Raw genomic sequence first — 20224 nt, forward strand, 5'->3', positions numbered from 1 at the left:
AGGAACAAGAGAGAGCCATGAGAAAACTCTTTTTGATCAGTCATGGAAATAAAAGTGCTGAAAACAAATTGGCTCCCTATTTAAAAAGAAGATGGAGAACAATCTATGAAGGAAAAGTACTGGAGTTTTACTAGTGCCCCAAAAAATATTGCAATATTGTCAAAACGATACAATACGAAATATTGTGAAAAAGAATATCCCGATATTCAACTGTATGGATTTATACCCATCAATACTAAAACACATTCTGATGGTAATGATGCCTCTGTTTAGAAAGCAGTGAGTTGACCCATTTATCTTATCAATACTCACTTCCTCACGTGTAAGCTAAAACAAGCACTGATCAATATGGGTGATTGAAATCATGTGTGGGCCATCTGAAGATAGAGACTCAACAAAACATGAAACATCTTGAACATTGTTGAATACATGAACAAATGTGAACTATAGCATCTTGTAACATAAATTCAATGTTTGTGTGATAGAGACATGCCTTCTCTCCATTATGTAGCTAATGTTAATATTTTCCGTGTAGGATAGAAGCCTATCCTAAACCTGAGGTCTGACCATGTAGTTTACTGTCTCCCCACCGCCCCGGCCCGAGACATTCTGCATGATCATCTCGATTAAGTCAAGGACTGAAGGACAGTTCAGCTCATAAAGACAGGCAGGCAGAAAAATGCAGGCTCGACGGGCGGTTTTTGGGAAAGGGTGCAACACACCACACACATAACTGTGATATAATCCATTGATAAAAACGATCCAAATACACTGTGCATTCCATTTGTCATAATGTTTATATCATTTAGTATGAACAACGCAATTTTCATTTCAATATAAAATGTCCTTATTTCAAATGTGTTTGTATGTGTTATTACTATTATACTAATGTAATTTCATCATACCACCCTGTTTGTGAAATTCACATTTGCTAATAAAAAAAATCCCACATGGGCTACGTAGGGTATCAGGTGGAAAACACTAGGATACACGAGAACAAAGATACATTTTTAAATGTTGCAAAGTGAAAAGATATCGGATAAATTTGACAAAATGTTTTCATCATCAGCTGGTCAACAAAAATGCAAAAATTGCAACGTTGCTGCTATGATAAACAATATAAACGTGCTAGAATCTTTTTCGGAAAGCAGTAGCCTATCCGCCCAGCCATTTTATCAACGTCGGACATAAATGTTAAACTTCTAGATGCAGAGGATAAAACTCGAACGTGTAACATTGTTTCCGCCCGCTCGAGCTATATCCTACGTCGAACAGATAGACGCGCATCACCCACACAGGCATGGTTGTCAGCTCCACTTGAACTCTATATATTATAATACATTATTTAATTTCAGTAGCCCATGTAAAGGAAAACGATTGGGCTACTGCATAGTGTTGTTTATCATGTATAGAAAAAGCAGAAGTTAACTGTTTCCACCAGGCTACTCTCGATGTTTCACAAAGCACAAAACAAAAGAGTGACTTACGTTCGTTCATTGATTCATGTGATGAATGACCGTGACATAAAATAGTCCAGTAAAAATTCACATGAAATACTCTGCTATCGTTATAAATCCCCTCCAATACGACATTTCCATTCAAGCCCGTCGATAGTCCAGTATTTTGTCGCCCTATTGACACTTTGACACACAAGCCGTGGTCTACACACCGCTAAACAACGCCATTGCAGGCAATGGGTGATGCTGCCGTGTGCACAATGTGGGAGCCGACGCTATTAAATATTCCATCTCAATGAAGGGTGCGCAACTGGATGTGAAAACATCTTATATATCTTAATCAACTACTAACAAAAACACATTTTACATTTAGGAAATATGATGTTTTGCAAATGGCATACACATGTGGCAGGTGTTTAACCTTATCGCAGTAATGGTTCGGTCCAGGAAAGTGCAGTCTGGCAAAAATACCACCACAAATAACTTCACTGGCTTTACTATGGTTGTCACTAGTTACCACAGCCACAAAGTCTAAATGGACTTGATCATAAACATTTATGAAAACAAAAATTTGCTTTTTGGTCTTCATTTAAGGTTAGGGTTAGGCATAAGCTTAGCAGTGTGGTTAAGGTTAGGGTTATAGTGTTAGGTGAAACTAACTTATCCTACCATTTACAGTACCGAATGGGTTACATGTACCACCACACACCATATGAATCTAAGAACACATTATATTAGAATAAAAGTATTGCGTCAAAGGAGCCAGCTTATAGCATATGCAGCTGACTGGGCCATGTGATTAAGAACCTAGGGATCTTTGGGATCTGAAAGGAGCTCATTATTCCTTTTTTAATGTGGGGATGCCGTTTTACTAATATCAACATCATGGACACTTCACTATCACAACAAGTTCTCACTGTGGTATTATTATAGTCATATTTTGTATTTAGTACACTATTCACTTGACATTATCATATTGGGGATGCAATGAAGGAAGGGGAGAGGATCAGGTTTAATGCAGTTCATTATGAGATAAATAGATTTCACATTGGCATGATGATCACCTGGATCAAAGGCTTGTCTGTTTAGAAAATGAGATCCCGGGCAGAGTAAAGGCATGTGCTAATACAGCAGAATTCTAGAAGGCTTGTATTGACAAACATGGTTTCCCCCACTGACTACAGTGTTTAGTCCTCAACTGGCCAATGAATGGGAATCCCCATATAGACTACAGTATATAGGCTATATTATGAAATACACTCACCATCTCCACCCACAATTACTAGCACCTCAAATCTCAACATGTTGCTAAGCAACCTAATTTTTTTTATTGGAAATTGAGAAAGAAAAACATCCGGGAACTGCAGAGAACAGGAGATGCTATACTATTCTTCACAGTGCATTGAATGCACCCAATCAAAATCATTATAAAAAATCTCTACACATTTAATATACTACCGTATCGTGGATCACACTCGTTGATCATATATGCCGGAACAGAACCTTTCTAAAGACTTGTGGTGGAAAAAGCATTACCAGTGTGTCTTGCTGTATCTGTGCCCAGCATAATAAACTCCAAGGGAGCAAGATGGAGACTTAAAGGCCCAACGCAGCTGTTTTTATATCAATATCAAATCTCTGGGTAACAATTAAGTACCTTACTGTAATAGACTTCCATTAAAATGGGCAAAAAATGTTTTTGTTGGACTGTCTGGGAGTGATCTGAGTGGGGGGGGCTGAAAACGTTCTGTCATTGGTAGAAAGGTTTGGAACTACGTTTTTTATTTGACTATTAACTCATTTACTGCATGATGATGTCACCATGGATAGCCCGAAACCCCCGCCCATGCAAACCTGCTAATTAGACGGTCCTGTGTAGATTGGCTTTTCAACCAGAAAATAACACTGATCAAATATTTTCAGACTTAACACTGATTAGTTTCATCAGCTGTTTCACAATATGATCCAAAACACAGTAAAACATGAATTTTAACTGTACTGGGCCTTTAAGAGTGACTGACCCTTTCTTCCTTCTTCAGGACCCTTGTCTGAGCTGAATAGCCCAAAGAGGAAAGGGGGCTGAGGGGCTGAGCATGGCCATCTGTCTGCTCTGGTTCACCACAGGGGGAGAACAGATTTTAATAGACTTCTCAGACATCTTACTGCCCTCTTTACAGCTGGATTTACACATTGCAAGGAGGGGTGGCAGGGATGGAGGGGTTGTGTTGGTCACGCAGGGTCAATATCACATCTACATAATTTTAGAAGCAAAGCACAGAGCGAGGGAGGCAGTTAGGAAGTGCAGCTCAGTTTCCACCTATTTTTTTGTCCACTGCACACAAAATGAGGTGGAAACTGAGCTACACTTCCTAACCTCCTGCTAAATGTGTGACCCTATTAGAGACACATATTTCCCTCAGATTACACAGACCCACAAAGAATTCGAAAACAAATCAAATTTTGTTAAACTTCCATATCTATTGGCTGAAAAACCACAATGTGAAATCACAGCAGCAAGATTTGTGACCTGTTGCCACAAGAAAAGGGCCACCAGTGAAGAACAAACACCATTGTAAATAGAACCGAAATGTATGTTTATTTATTTTCCTTTTTGTACTTTAACTATTTGTATATAGAAATAATATGACACTTGAAATATCTTTATTATTTTTTAACTTTTGAGAGTGTAATGTTTAATGTTATTTTTTATTGTTTATTTCACTTTTGTTTATTATCCATTTCACTTGGTTGGCAATGTAAACATATGTTTCTCATGCCAATAACATATGTTTCCCATGCCCCTTAAATTGAAATTGAATTGAGAGAGGGAGAGAGAGGGGGGAGGGAGTGAGTGAGTGAGTGAGTGAGAGAAAGAGAGAGAGACAGACAGACAGATAGTCAGAAACACAGACGGACAGATCGTTATTTTAGTGACTCGATTATGTAAATTGAAATTGTGATGCTTTTTAACGTAGATGAAATTGCATCATTCCCATTTTTATGATAGGAGTTGCCCCACTGATTTGCATAATTTGCTATAGATTATCGTTTGACTGCTCATTTTATTTTCCAGTTTCTGCGCCAGATGTTCCAACCAATGAAAGCGCTCGGGAAGGAGGAGGCGGAGGCTGGAATTTCAGGGATGCTTGTTATGGCTGTCAAACCACTAGCGATGAGAAAAACATATTTTTCCATGTAAAATTCACCCGACTCCAATGAAAAATGGACATAACGGTTGTTCCTGTATGGATTTATATGGGTATGTATAGATTTAAAATGGAAATATTGAGAAATATGCACGCCTTTTCATGTTATGAATGTTAGCTAGTAGCAAGCTAGCATGGTACAGCTATGTGGTTGGTGGGCTGGTCATTTCTTCACACTGTCATGGAACAAATAGCTAACGTTAGCTTCCTCTCAAGTTATTCAGGGAAAAAGGTGCCTTGTCGTTTAAATCTACTTGTGTTTATCTAGATAACAAACGAGCTATTTAGGATATGGTATTGTTAGTTATTAGTAGCTACAATATAACTATTTTACCATTAACGTTATTTTGCAACAATGTTGCTATTCCTCCAAGGATGTGTTGTTGGTTAATAGCATGTTCCTTCAACAGTCTTTCACTGACACAACGTATCACCTTATTTAGCCCAGGTGTTACACATGTACAATAAACTACCAATATTATTACACCTACTACGTCTATGCTACAGTATGTCATCAGTCCTGCAATTCATGAGAAGATGTTACTCTTCATCTTGCATTTCTCATATATTTCTCATATGCATTTCTCATATTTTTGCATGACATGTAGCCAGGAATGGAGTTTAGTCTGCTATATGTAGCCTAGGCTACAAAAGCCATATTGAATACTATAGTAATCACTTGTGAAAACATCTTTCCTCACCACGTGAATATTATTTCATCACAGCTGCAACAGTTGTGAATTGATGAATTGTGCATGGTATCTAGCTAGATGTGCTAGACATTAGAGGGAGGCATTCAGTGTTTGAATTAAAATTATAATATTTTAATTTAATGTGAATAGTTACTGTTTTGCAAACATATTCTAATCAGTTTGAGAAAAGGTTTAAAATATTACTTTTGTTTGTGTTTGTTGGCCTATTAAGTTTTCATTGTGCTTGTCTCTCGTGTCACACATTATTATGATGTGACTGGAAGAAATAGCCAACTACAGGATAATCTGGGTTTGAAGCAGAGAACTGCCCTCAAGACGGTGAGTGGGCATGTGCAGTGGTGCATATCTTGTGACTCCCCACTGAGCCCAGCCGCTCATCATAACACGAAGATATGCTCAAATAGTTCCCCATTAATGGACACATTTGTCTTGAATGTAACAGACTGTGGTGTAACCTCTTATGCTTTGTTTGTAATCTGTTCTCTCCGGTTGTTTTCGATTTCTTGAGTCACAGTCTAATCCTGACTAGCCATAACTGTATTATTTAGAGTGGCTGTAAATTCAAGTTTACTGTAAATTTGAGTTTACTGTAAATTAGCCTTTGCTTGGTTACCCAACTACTATAACCTTTGTATTGTTAAGAGACTTTCAGTTGATAGTTAAAATGTTGATGCTCACTGAGTTTTTAATGCAACGATATCGTCAACCTATAGAGCCCGCCTATCGAGAGACCAAGAAAATAATAACATTTTGAAAATCCCAGACAACAGCCTACTTCTTCTTTCTTAACTTCTCCAAAAGACTCCATTCCCTGGAACGAAAAAATATTCTCATTGTTACCTTAGTCCAGAATGGTTGTGCTCCAAGTTCAGGTTAGGTACAGTAGGGACGTCTGAGTTTGCTGTGGTCCTCCCCTGCTAGCGACCACGGCCTATAGAGGCAGACACAGAGCAGAGTTTCACTTCCAGGTAGGATCACTGCTTATAGAGGCAGACACAGAGCACAGTTTCACTTCCATGTAGGATCACTCCAGTCTAGAGAGAGAGACCAAAGGCTAGATCAAATCTAATAGTGCTCCCATAAGTCTGTGTAGTTTTAATGAGAACTAAATGCACATGCATTCCCCCTGACCGGAAATTACAGACTGATCCACCTTCCTCCACCTTACACTGCTGATTGGAAAGAATAACAGGACAGAGGACATCCCCTTGCTGCCTAGCCAGCCTTTCAGGAGACAAGCTCTTTTTTCTATGTGTGGCCAATGACATTAATAAAGACTATTTTTGGCTGAGGCTGCTGTGTGCCCAAGGTCGGGTTGGTCCATAAATGCATAAAAGAAGGGTTATCCATTCTGTTAGTGATCTGCAGCAAGGGAACATGGCAAGGTGTGTGTGTGTTTTGTGTGTGTGTACCCTAGCCTATATGCATGTGAGTGTGTGTGTGTGTGTGTGTGTTAGTATGTTTGTATCTGTGTGCGTGTGATGGCTCCCGCGGGATTATCTCGTGGTTAGGGAGTTTAGCATTAACCATTAATGGGTGATGTATTAGAGTAGGCTGTTGGTTCATCATCTCCAGAAGGCCTTGCTGTGCCCACAAATCCAGGTGTACGCAGATCTGATGCTATTAGCACGGCCTGTCATTAAATTAGCAAACTATATCTGCTTTCTTTGGCTGGAGTCTCTCAAATGCGTTTCAAATGCCACCCTATTACCAATATAGGCTACTGCACTACATTTTACCAGGGCACATGTGGCTCTGGTCAAAAGTATTCTCTCAGAAAAAAGGGTTCCAAAATGGTTCTTTGGCTGTTCCCAAAGTAGAATCCTTTTGGGTTCCAGGTCTACATGGAACCAAAATGGGGTTCTCCTATGGGGACAGCTAAGAACCCTTTTAGGTTCTAGATAGCACCTTTTTTTCTAAGAGTGTATTGCATTATGTAGGGAATAGGGTGCAAGTTAGGATGCAGCCCTCTTGGAGCCTCTAAGAAATAGACTTGACGGCGACCTGGGAAAGGCCATCTGGGCTGACACATAGAAATTGAATTTGGAATGTTGACTTGAATGGGGATTTCCATTCTAGTAAGTCTCATTCTATGGGCTGACACGTCTGTGGGCAATGTGTGTTAATTAAACCGCATCAACCATCTCTGAAAGGAAGGGTCGATGCTTGACCTTGGCTACGGCTGTGACCACCATGGGGTTTGTAGTGTGACGCCTAATAGAATAATATACTTAAGTGTGATTTAAGAGAGGGTCACTGACAGACCTGGGCTGCTTCCCAAAATGTCACCCTATACCCTATATAATGAACTACTGTTGACCAGGGCCCATAGGGACAGAGCACTATGTAAGGAATATGGTGCCATTTGGGATGCAACATTAGTTTTATGGTGTACTGGTGTATTGGAACATTCAGCCAACTACAGGAGTAGCCTAGATCATAGCTCAATGTGCAGTAGTGGTTGCCGGGCAGGTTAGCGGTTGCTGGGCCGGTTCTATTTCTATGTCTTCGTCACAGTCCACTGATCCCAAGCGTGTGATTATTTCACATCTATACAACCGTTTAGATCATTGACCGCCTTTTTCTGTGACCAGGTCCCCGGGGACAAAGGATATCTGGGACACTTTAATGTTTAGTGTTTTAATTCAGATGGGGATCCTAGATCTGTTTGGTTAAAGTAGTCAAAGTCTATTGAGACATTTGTTCACAGTCTGATTTTGAATGGGCTTCAGACAACTGTGTGTACTGGATAGGACGTAGGCTAGCGTAATCTGACTGTGCTGTCTGTAATATCCTCTGTCCCAGAGTGGTTTAACCCTTTATGTGGACTCTTGTGTTTATTTTTCTCCAGTTTCCCAGACACAGATTAAGTCTAGTACTGGACTAGAAAGTATGTTCATTCTCCATTGAAAGTGATTTTTAGTCCAATTAGGACTAGGCCTAATCTGTGTCCGGGAAAGCGGCCCAAATCTCCCAGTATGTCATAACGATGATGAAGATGATGATGGTAACATGTTTTCCAGTAGGGAGTAGGGACCTACACAAAATTGTCATAAGTATGTGAACTAGAGGTCGACCGATTAATCGGAATGGCCGATTAATTAGGGCCGATTTCAAGTTTTCATAACAATCGGAAATCTGTATTTTTGGACACTGATTTTTTTTTAAACATTTTTTTATTATTATTTTTTTTACACCTTTATTTAACTAGGCAAGTCAGTTAAGAACACATTCTTATTTTCAATGACGGCCTAGGAATGGTGGGTTAACTGCCTTGTTCAGGGGCAGAACGATAGATTTTTACCTTGTCAGCTCCAGGATTCTTGCAACCTTACGGTTAACTTGTCCAACGCTCTAACAACCTGATTACATTGCACTCCACGAGGAGCCTGCCTGTTACACGAATGCAGTAGAAGCCAAGGTAAGTTGCTAGCTAGCATTAAACTTATTTGATAAAAATCAATCAATCAATCAATCAATCATAATCACTAGTTAACCTAGTAATATAATCAACCATGCGTAGTTTTCTAGCGTGTCCTGCATATAAGCGATGCAACGCAGGGGGATGATTTAACAAAAAGCTCATTTGCAAAAAAAGCACAATCTTTGCACGACTGTACCTAACCATAAACACCAATGCCTTTCTTATAATCAATACACAGAAGTATATATTTTTAAACCTGCATATTTCACAAAAATAAATCCAGGTTAGCAGGCAATATTAACCAGGTGAAATTGTGTCACTTCTCTTGTGTTCATTGCACGCAGAGTCAGGGTATATGCAACAGTTTGGGCTGCCTGGCTCATTGCGAACTAATTTGCCCGAATTTTACGGAATTATGACATAACATTGAAGGTTGTACAATGTAACAGGAATATTTAGACTGATGGAAGCCACCCGTTAGATAAAATACCGAACGGTTCCGTATTTCACTGAAATAATAACCGTTTTGTTTTCGAAATGATAGTTTCCGGATTCGACCATATTAATGACTAAAGGCTTGTATTTCTGTGTTTTATTATCTTCTAATTAAGTCTATCATTTGATATTTGATAGAGCAGTCTGACTGAGCGATATAAGGCAGCAGCAGGCTCGTAAGCATTCATTCAAACAGCACTTTCGTGCGTTTTGCCAGCAGCTCTTCGCTGTGCTTCAAGCATTGCGCTGTTTATGACTTCAAGTATATAAACTCCCGAGATTAGGCTGGTGTAACTGATGTGAAATGGCTAGCTAATTAGCGGGGTGCGCGCTAATAGCGTTTCAAACGTCACTCGCTCTGAGACTTGGAGTGGTTGTTCCCCTTGCTCTGCAAGGGCCGCGGCTTTTGTGGAGCGATGGGTAACGCTGCTTCAAGGGTGGTTGTTGTCGATGTGTTCCTGATTCAAGCCCAGGTAGGGGGGAGGAGAGGGACAGAAGCTATACTGTTACACTGGCAATACTAAAGTGCCTATAAGAACATCCAATAGTCAAAGGTATATGAAATAGAAATGGTATAGAGAGAAATAGTCCTATAAATACTATATTAACTATAACCTAAAACCTTGGAATATTGAAGTCTCATGTTAAAAGGAATCACCAACTTTCATATGTTCTCATGTTCTGAGCAAGGAACTTAAACGTTAGCTTTTTTACATGGCATATTGCACTTTTACCTTCTTCTCCAACACTTTGTTTTTGCATTATTTAAACCAAATTGAACAAGTTTAATTATTTATTTGAGGCTACATTGATTTGTATTAATGTATTATATTAAGTTAAAATAAGTGTTCATTCAGTATTGCTGTAATTGTCAGTATTACAAATACTGACAAAAAAAACAGCTTTTTTTGGTCCTCCAATAATCGGTATCGGTATCGCCGTTGAAAAATCATAATCGGTCGACCTCTAATGTGGTCACCCCTAGAAATTAGTGGATTAGGCTATTTCAGCCATACCCGTTGCTGACAGGTACAGTATATAAAATCGAGCACACAGCCATGCAATCTCCATAGACAAACATTGGCAGCAGAATGGCCTGCACTGAAGAGCTCGGTGACTTTCAACATGGCACCATCATAGGATTCCACCTTTCCAACAAGTCAGTTCGTCAAATTTCTTACCTGCTAGAGCTTCCCCGGGCAACTATAAGTGATGTTATTGTGAAGTGGAAATGTCTAGGAGCAACAACGGCTCAGCCACAAAGTTGTAGACCACACAAGCTCACAGAATGGGACCGTCAAGCAAGTGCTGAAGCGCGTAAAAATCATCTGTCCTCGGTTGCAACACTCTCTACCAAGTTCCAAACTGCCTCTGAAAGCAACGTCAGCACAATAACTGTTCGTTAGGAGTGTCATGAAATGGGTTTCCATGGCAAAGCAGCCTCACACAAGACTAAGATCACAATGTCAAGCTTCGGCTGGTTTGGTATAAATCTCGCCACCATTGGACTCTGGAGCAGTGGAAACGGGTTCTCTGGAATGATGAATCATGCTTCACCATCTGGCAGTCCGACGGACGGATCTGGGTTTGGCAGATGCCAGGAGAACGCTACTTGCCCGAATGCATAGTGCCAACTGTAAAGTTTTGGATGAGGAATAATGGTCTGGGGCTGTTTTTCATAGTTCGGGCTAGGCCCCTTAGTTCCAGTGAAGGGAAATCATAATGCTACAGCATACAATACATTGACATTCTAGATGATTCTTTGCTTCCAACTTTGTGGAAACAGTTTGGGGAAGGCCCTTTCCAGTTTCAGCTTGACAATGCCCCCATGCACACAGTGAGATCCATGCAGAAATGGTTTGTCGAGATCGGTGTGGAAGAACTTGACTGGCCTGCACAGAGCCCTGACCTCAACTCCATCAAACAACAGCAGAGGGATCACCCCCTATCCACATCGACGGAACAGTAGGGGAGAGGGCAGTAAGTTTGAAGTTCCTCGGCGTACACATCACAGACAAACTGAATTGGTCCACTCACACAGACAGCGTTGTGAAGAAGGCACAGCAGCGCCTCTTCAACCTCAGGAGGCTGAAGAAATTTGGCTTGTCACCAAAAGCACTCACAAACTTTTACAGATGCACAATCGAGAGCATCCTGTCGGGCTGTATCACCGCCTGGTACGGCAACTGTTCCGCCCACAACCGCAAGGCTCTCCAGAGGGTAGTGAGGTCTGCACAACGCATCACCGGGGGCAAACTACCTGCCCTCCAGGACACCTACACCACCCGATGTCACAGGAAGGCCATAAAGATCATCAAGGACAACAACCACCCGAGCCACTGCCTGTACACCCCGCTATCATCCAGAAGGCGAGGTCAGTACAGGTGCATCAAAGCAGGGACCGAGAGACTGAAAAACAGCTTCTATCTCAAGGCCATCAGACTGTTAAACAGCCACCACTAAGATTGAGTGACTGCTGCCATCATACTGACTCAACTCCAGCCACTTTAATAATGGAAAAATGTATCACTAGCCACTTTAAACAATGCCACTTAATGTAATGTTTACATACCCTACATTACTCATCTCATATGTATATACTGTACTCTATACCATCTACTGCATCTTGCCTATGCTGTTCTGTACCATCACTCATTCATATATTTTTATGTACATATTCTTCATCCCTTTACACTTGTGTGTATAAGGTAGTTATTGTGGAATTGTTAGGTTAGATTACTCATTGGTTTATTACTGCATTGTCGGAACTAGAAGCACAAGCATTTCGCTACACTCGCATTAACATCAGCTAACCATGTGTATGTGACAAATAAAATCTGATTTGAATTGAATTGGAACGTTGACTGCAAGCCAGGTCTAATCGCCCAACATCAGCGCCCGACCTCACTAACGCTCTTGTGGCTGAATGTAAGCAAGTCCCCGCAGCAATGTTCCAACATCTAGTGGAAAGCCTTCAGAAGAGTGAAGGCTGTTATAGCAGCAAAGTGAGGGACCAAATCCATATTAATGATTTTGGAATGAGATGTTTGACAAGCAGGTGTCCACATACCTTTGGTCATGTAGTATATGTTAATCTCTTCCGGGCTCCATTTCCTGATAATGGAATTTAAGTTATTTGTCTGCAGTCATGAACAGTGGAGCTGTCTCTCTCTTTGACGCACACACACACACACACACACACACACACACACACACACACACACACACACACACACACACACACACACACACACACACACACACACACACACACACACACACACACACACTGTACTGCAGTTCTACCCCCTCCCTCCCTTCCCAGCGCACTCCCTTTCCCATAGTGATAAAAGACGTAGCTCCATTGGAGGAGGGAGGGGAAAAAGAGAGAAAGAGAAACGCTCTGTCAAACCAGAGAAGAAGAGGGGGAGGAGGGGGAGGTAGAAGAGGTATAGAAAGAGAAACACTGTCAAACCAGAGAAGGAGAGGGGAGGAGAGAGGAGGGGGAGAAAGAGAGTAATGGCACACAACACCTCTAGCTCTATCTTGCATAAACCATCTTAAGAGCTTCCATTTGCCTCTGCCACACTTCCTGAATAAAGAATATGTGTGTTTGTGTTCTAAGTGGAGAGGGTCTAAACAGTAGGTTGTGGTATAATGGAGTCAGGGAGTATGAGACAGAGAAGAAGGTACGCTAGGTTCCAGAACAGTCTGGGATTGGGATCATTTTTTAAAACTTAAATTCATTATATATAGCCATTCATTATTGTGGAACATAACTTATAAATGAGCTGAGCAAAACTGTCTTATCCTTTCAGAACTCCCATCCGACAGCTGTTTACCAAAATAAGAGGCGGGGCGGGGCGGCTGTTTGGTTGTTGGAATCCCAGACTGTATCTTTAAGAGGCTGACTGAGTCCCAGTACTGCAGCTCCCTACTGCCGTTGACAACCATTCACTGCTCTGGCCCTCTGACTCTCTGGTTCCTGATATCATAGGCCTTTAATAACTACTGACAAGTCAACTGTAGCCTGGGTGCCTGGCTGACTGTTCCTGCACTCATCACCACTAGGCTCGGCCTATATCAAAGACCAGACTGAATAGCTTAAACTTCTCTGGCTATATACTACTGGCCTTGTTTGGCAAGGAAACAAAACTTATGTACCAGCTCTCCCAATTTAGCCAGCATCCTCCAAATAGATTTCTAGATCAATTAAAGTGGGAATCGAGTTGAAACAACAAAAAAAGCTGAGGAATGGGGCTGGTGAAATATAAATGAATAGACAGAGGAATGGATGAAAGGACTGACCATCCATTACATTAAGATTATACTTTTAATCATGTACATTGTTGACAAAAATGTGGGTTCTGATGGGGTACGACAGTTGAACTAAGCTCATACACTACCATTCAAAGGTTTGGGGTCACTTAGACATTTCCTTGTTTTTGAAAGAATGTTTTTTTTTTTCCATTAAAATAACATCACATTGATCAGAAATATAGTGTATACATTGTTAATGTTGTAAATGACTATTGTAGAGGGAAATGGATGATTTTTAATGGAATATCTACATAGGCGTACAGAGGCCCATTATCAGCAACCATCACTCCTGTGTTCCAATGACACGTTGTGTAAGCTAATCCAAGTTTATAATTTTAAAAGGCTAATTGATCATGAGACAACCCTTTTGCAATTATGTTAGCACAGCTGAAAACTGTTGTTCTGATTAAAGAACCAATAAAACTGACCTTCTTTAGACTAGTTGAGTATCTGGAGCATCATCATTTGTGGGTTCGATTACAGGCTCAATATGGCCAGAAACAAAGAACTTGAACAATGTACACATGATGGAGATTTTCACCTTGGAAAGGGACATTTTCTCCCTCCTGAATGCCGTTGGTAGGGGCTGTAATGATGAAGACAAACACGCATTGCCTCCCCCACACACAGGACCCCCAGCTAATTACCTCTGTGTCCTCTCTCTCTCTGTGCTACAGTGGTCACCATCCTGTCGACGTTGCACGCCGACCGGAACGTCTACCCGTCTGCAGGTGTGCTGTTTGTCCACGTCCTGGAGAGAGAGCACTTCAAAGGAGAGTTTCCCCCCTATCCCAAACCTGGTCTGTGTTCCTCATTGGATCACTCAATTCAATAATAACCAGATGACTCATTTTACTATTACTACTAGTACCTATTTATTATTAATACTAATAATAAATACTCATCTATTCGGTAATAACATATATTTAGCTAAGCTACAATACAGTAAATGCATAAATGTCAGTGTCAGAGTAGCATTTACATCTCACACTATCAGGGTCTAGTTGACTAACTACTAGGCTGGGTGCGTTTATTGTACATGTACCAACGTCTGTCCGTACAGGGGATTCCAGCAACGACCCCATCACCTTCAACACCAACCTGATGGGCTACCCAGACCGGCCAGGCTGGCTGCGTTACATCCAGAGAACCTCCCACAGCGATGGTGTGCTCTACGGATCCCCCACTGCCGAACACGTGGGCAAGGCCACCATCATAGAGGTGTGTGGCTCCATTTACTGCTAATGCAGCTGGAGTATATTGTCTGCAGAGCTCTCTCTCAATTCCAATTCAATTGAAGGGGCTGTATTGGCATGGGAAACATACAGTTGAAGTCGGAAGTTTACATAGACTTAGGTTGAAGTCATTAAAACTCGTTTTTTAAAACCATTTCTTGTTAACAAACTATAGTTTTGGCAAGTCAGTTAGGACATCTACTTTGTGGATGACAATCAGTTTTCCAACAACTGTTTACAGATTATTTCACTTATAATTGTTACGTCCGTTGTTGAATGAGTGAGACCAAAGCGCAGCGTGGGAAGTGTTCATTGTACTTCATTAAATGAACACCCAAAAAAACACCAAAATATAAACGACTTTAAAGCTCTGTAGTGCTAACCAGCAACTATACAAAGACAAAATCCCACGAACTAGGGTGGAAAACAGGCTGCCTAAGTATGATTCCCAATCAGAGACAACTATAGACAGCTGCCTCTGATTGGGAACCCTACCCGGCCAACAAAGAAATAGAAAACTAGAATGCCCACCCAAATCACACCCCGACCTAACCAAATAGAGAAATCAACAGGGAGAAATTTCCAAACGCCTTCATCTGTACAAACAATAGTACGCAAGTATAAACACCATGGGACCACGCAGCCGTCATACCACTCAGGAAGGAGACGTGCTCTGTCTCCTAGAAATGAAAGTACTTTGGTGTGAAAAGTGCAAATCAATCCCAGAACAACAGCAAAGGAAGGACCTTGTGAAGATGCTGGATGCAACAGGTACAAAAGTATCAATCACCACAGTAAAACTAAGAAATAACTTGGAAGAAGCCGCTGCTCCAAAACCGCCATAAAAAAGCCAGACTACGGTTTGCAACTGCACATGGGGACGAAGATTGTACTTTTTGGAGAAATGTCCTCTGGTCTGAGGAAACAAAAATAGAAATGTTTTGCCATAATGACCATCGTTATGTTTGGAGGGAAAAGGGGGAAGCTTGCAAACTGAAGAACACCATCCCAACCGTGAAGCATAGGGGTGGCAGCATCATGTTGTGGGGGTGCTTTGATGCAAGAGGGACTGGTGCACTTCACAAAATATATGGCATCATAAAGAGGGAAAATGATAAAGATATATTGAAGCAACATCTCAAGACATCAGTCGGGAAGTTAAAGCTTGGTCACAAATGGGTCTTCCAAATGGACAATGACCCCAAGCATACTTCCAAAGTTGTGGCAAAATGGCTTAAGGACAACAAAGTCAATGTATTGAAGTGGCCATCACAAAGCCCTGACCTCAATTCTATAGAACATTTTTGGGCAGACCTGAAAAGGCGTGTGCGAGCAAGGAGGCCTACAAACCTGACTCAGTTACACCAGCTCTGTCAGGAATGGGCCAAAATTCACCCAACTTATTGTGGAAGCTTGTGGAAGGCTACCCGAAAAGTTTCACCCAAGTTAAACCTTTTAAAGGCATTGCTACCAAATACTAATTGAGTGTATGTAAACTTCTGACCCACTGGGAATTTGATGAAAGAAATAAAAGCTCATATAAATCATTCTCTCTACTATTATTCTGACATTTCACATTCTTAAAATAAAGTGGTGGTCCTAACTGACCTAATACAGGGAATTTTTACGAGGATTAAATGTCAGGAATTGTGAAAACTGAGTTTAAATGTATTTGGCTAAGGTGTATGTAAACTTCTGACTTCAACTGTATGTTTACATTGCCAAATAGAGTGAAATAGATAATAAACAAAAGTTAAATAAACAACAAAAAATTTACAGTAAACATTACACTTACAAAAATGTCAAAAATTCCAAAAGAATAAAGACATTTCAAATAATATGTCTATATACAGTGCTGTAATGATGCCAAGAGTGCACAAAGCTGTCATCAAGGCAAAGGGTGGCTACTTTGGAGAATCAAATATAGAATATAAACTTAGCAAACAAAGAAACCTCCTCTCTCTGTCAACTGTGTTTATTTTCAGCAAACTTAACATGTGTCAATATTTGTATGAACAAGTTCCACAGACATGTGACTAACAGAAATTGAATAATGTGTCCTTGAACAAAGGGGTGGTTCAAAATCAAAAGTTACTGTCAGTATCTTGTATGGCGACCAGCTGCATTAAGATTTGCCAGTTATTGCTGTGAGATGTTATCCCACTCTTCCACCAAGGCACCTGGAAATTCCCAGACATTTCTGGGGGGAATGGCCCTAGCCCTCACCCTCCGATCCAACAGGCCCCTGATGTGCTCAATTGGATTTAGATCCGGGCTCTTCGTTGACCATGGCAGAACACTGACATTCCTATCTTGTAGGAAGTCATGCACAGAGCGAGCAGTATGGCAGGTGGCATTGTCATGTTGGAGGGTCATGTCAGGATGAGCCTGCAGGAAGGGTACCACATGAGGGAGGAGGATGTCTTTCCTGTAACGCACAGCGTTAAGATTGCCTGCAATGTCAACAAGCTCAGTCGAATGATGCTGTGAGATACCACCCCAGACCATGACGGACCCTTCACCTCCAAATTGATCCCGCTCCAGAGTACAGGCCTCGCTGTAACGCTCATTCCTTTGACGATAAACGCGAATCCGACCATCACCCCTGGTGAGACAAAACCGCGACTCGTCAGTGAAGAGCACTTTTTGCCAGTCCTGTGTCTGGTCCAACGACAGTGGGTTTGTGTCCATGGGCGACGTTGTTGCCGGTGATTTCTGGTGAGGACCTGCCTTACAACAGGCCTACAAGCCCTCAGTCCAGCCTCTCGCAGCCTATTACGGACAGTCTGAGCACTGATGGAGGGATTGTGCGTTCCTGGTGTAACTCGGGCAGTTGTTGTTGCCGCCATCCTGTACCTGTCCGGCAGGTGTGATGTTCAGATGTACCGATCCTGTGCAGGTGTTGTTACACGTGGTCTGCCACTGCGAGAACGATCAGCTGTCCGCCCTGTCTCCCTGTAGCGCTGTCTTAGGCATCTCACAGTACGGATATTGCAATTTATTGCCCTGGCCACATCTGCAGTCCTCATGCCTCCTTACAGCATGCCTAAGGTACGTTCACACAGATGAGCAGGGACCCTGGGCATCTTTCTTTTGGTGTTTTTCAGAGTCAGTAGAAATGCCTCTTTAGTGTCCTACGTCTTCATAACTGTGCCCTTAATTGCCTGCCATCTGTCTGTAAGCTGTTAGTGTCTTAACGACCACAGGTGCATGTTCATTAATTGTTTATGGTTCATTGAACAAGTATGGGAACAAGCATGGGAAACCGTGTTTAAACAATGAAGATAGGTGAAGTAATTTGGATTTTTACAAATGATCTTTGAAAGACAGTGTCCTGAAAAGTTTCAGTTTTTTTTAGATTTGTTTAAAACTTTTTGGTTACATATGTGTTATTTCATAGTTTTGATGTCTTCACTTCTGACTGGTACTGTATTTCGGTACAACCTGTAATAATCATAGTAGTGGTTAGTTATTATTTACAGTAGATAGTCCAGCAGGTAGAACAATGTGTTTTTTGATCATAGTAGCTGTCATATGGTTGTGATATAGCTTTTTCCTAGGGTTTTAGACATCTAGTCTAGTCTGTAAGGTACAGGCAGGCTTCGACCATTATGTGTTTCAGGCTTATCTGTACCTAACCTACTGTAGCATATTCCCAAAGGCTTTATGTTCCTTGTAGGAATGTTCCTATAGGATGGCAGTACCCCATGTCCCGCTTTCCTCTGAGCCTTCTACTATGGTATATGTTTGCATCTGGCTCAGACCTCGCCAGCGAGCCTCAGCCTGGGGCGTAAGCTGCACTGATCTGGGCTTAAACTTTTCCCCTTATGTGTTCCAGATTATTGCCTATAACAGACGTACTTTCGAAACGGCCCGGCACAACTTGGTCATAAACATCATGTCCACAGAAGGTAAGAAAGAGAGAGAGAGACAAAGGACCGGCTTAGTGAGGAGATTATTAAGCAGGATGTTCTTTATTGAAATCTAAAGGGTCACCTTCAATGATGACACCCCCATGAATCCTGATTAGGGTTGTTAACGGTGACCGCATTACTGCCACACCGGCGGTCACGAGTCATGATGGCAGTCAAATTCCACGTGACCGTTTAGTCACAGTAATCAGGCTTCTCCAAGCTCTGATGCCTCTGATGGTCATTAGTAGCCTACCAAACTTGCTAACTGCCTGGTACTCAGCACTCTATTGTCCCTCTAATCACTCTGACATCGATGCAAATATAATCAAAAATCTAATCAAACACTTCATTAGAGCCATGAGTTCATGTTGTGTAAAATTTCTATAGGCTATGCAATTGCGTGACAAAAAACAGAGTTTCGATGGCCTCTATTAAAAAGAGGAGGGGCCCATCAGCTTTGTTTAGGCTAGATCAACTATATGTATTTCTCAACTTTCCTAACATTAAGCACGTTGCTTCTCTTTACAACAGCAGTATAGCCTACCTGGCTGGCATGAATGTCCTCCATTCCCTATTTAAGGGCATAGATGTCTTTTTTCCCCTGTCCTTGTTCCGAGACTGGTGCATGATAACAGTCCATTCTAAATCAAAACAAATTTCAAACATATACTATTTAATATATGTTAAGACAAGATTAAATCAAGAATAGTCTGATGGGTGACAATATTAATTCATCACTTGTGAATGATGCCCAGCTTGTGTGCAGTAAGGCAAGAAATATCGCATGCCTTTTTTTTACAACTTTTTCACATCATAGGGAAAGGGGGATACCTAGTCAGTTGTACAACTGAATGCATTCAACTGAAATGTGTCTTCCGCATTTAACCCGACCCCTCTGAATCAGGGAGGTGATGGGGGCTGCCATAATCGACATCCACGTCTTCGGCAGACAGAGGGTTAACTTTGCTCAGGAGCAGAACAGATTTTTACCTTGCTCAGGAGCAGAACAGATCTTTAACTTGTCAGCTCAGGGATTCAATACAGAAACCTTTCGGTTACTGGTCCAACGCTCTAGCCACTAGGCTACCTGCCGCCTAGGCTACCATAGTTGCACACCTCATGTAGCCTAGCCAATAGGCCTATATGTTTTGATAAGGTTTGTATCACAACCAAAAAAATCTTAAAATTAAGCATATTAATCCGCTTTATAACGAGTGTAAAGCCTAACTGGTATACATAAGCATCACGCGAGTTTCAAGTTTGGTGAAGATCATTTTACATTTACATTTAAGTCATTTAGCAGACGCTCTTATCCAGAGCGACTTACAAATTGGTGCATTCACCTTATGACATCCAGTGGAACAGCCACTTTACAATAGTGCATCTAAATCTTTTAGGGGGGGTGAGAAGGATTACTTATCCTATCCTAGGTATTCCTTAAAGAGGTGGGGTTTCAGGTG

At 41.4% G+C, this 20224-nt stretch overlaps 2 protein-coding genes across 8 annotated transcripts in view; one reads left to right on the forward strand and one right to left on the reverse strand.

Moving 5' to 3' along the window:
* LOC118379097 (neurabin-1-like) overlaps positions 1 to 1805 on the reverse strand; it is a 156198-nt gene extending 154393 nt beyond the window's left edge. For 2 of the 5 annotated variants that reach the window (XM_052469954.1, XM_052469955.1), the window contains exon 1: positions 1488 to 1802. The gene's annotated coding sequence lies outside the window, so the exon portion shown is untranslated. Of the gene's footprint in view, positions 1 to 1487 lie in introns of all 5 variants that reach the window. The other 3 variants (XM_052469953.1, XM_052469952.1, XM_052469956.1) reach the window with 3 other exon arrangements.
* Positions 1806 to 4539: 2734 nt separating this feature from the next.
* LOC118370850 (epsilon-sarcoglycan) overlaps positions 4540 to 20224 on the forward strand; it is a 37946-nt gene continuing 22261 nt past the window's right edge. The window contains exons 1-4 of one of the 3 annotated variants that reach the window (XM_035756039.2): positions 4540 to 4716; positions 14293 to 14415; positions 14679 to 14836; positions 18689 to 18761. In XM_035756039.2, coding sequence (XP_035611932.1) covers positions 4680 to 4716; positions 14293 to 14415; positions 14679 to 14836; positions 18689 to 18761 — 391 coding nt within the window. In that variant the 5' untranslated portion in view covers positions 4540 to 4679. The remainder of the gene's footprint in view (positions 4717 to 14292; positions 14416 to 14678; positions 14837 to 18688; positions 18762 to 20224) is intronic. The other 2 variants (XM_035756038.2, XM_035756040.2) reach the window with 2 other exon arrangements.

This window comes from Oncorhynchus keta, chromosome 19, assembly GCF_023373465.1.
Source record: "Oncorhynchus keta strain PuntledgeMale-10-30-2019 chromosome 19, Oket_V2, whole genome shotgun sequence".
Lineage (NCBI taxonomy): Eukaryota > Metazoa > Chordata > Actinopteri > Salmoniformes > Salmonidae > Oncorhynchus > Oncorhynchus keta.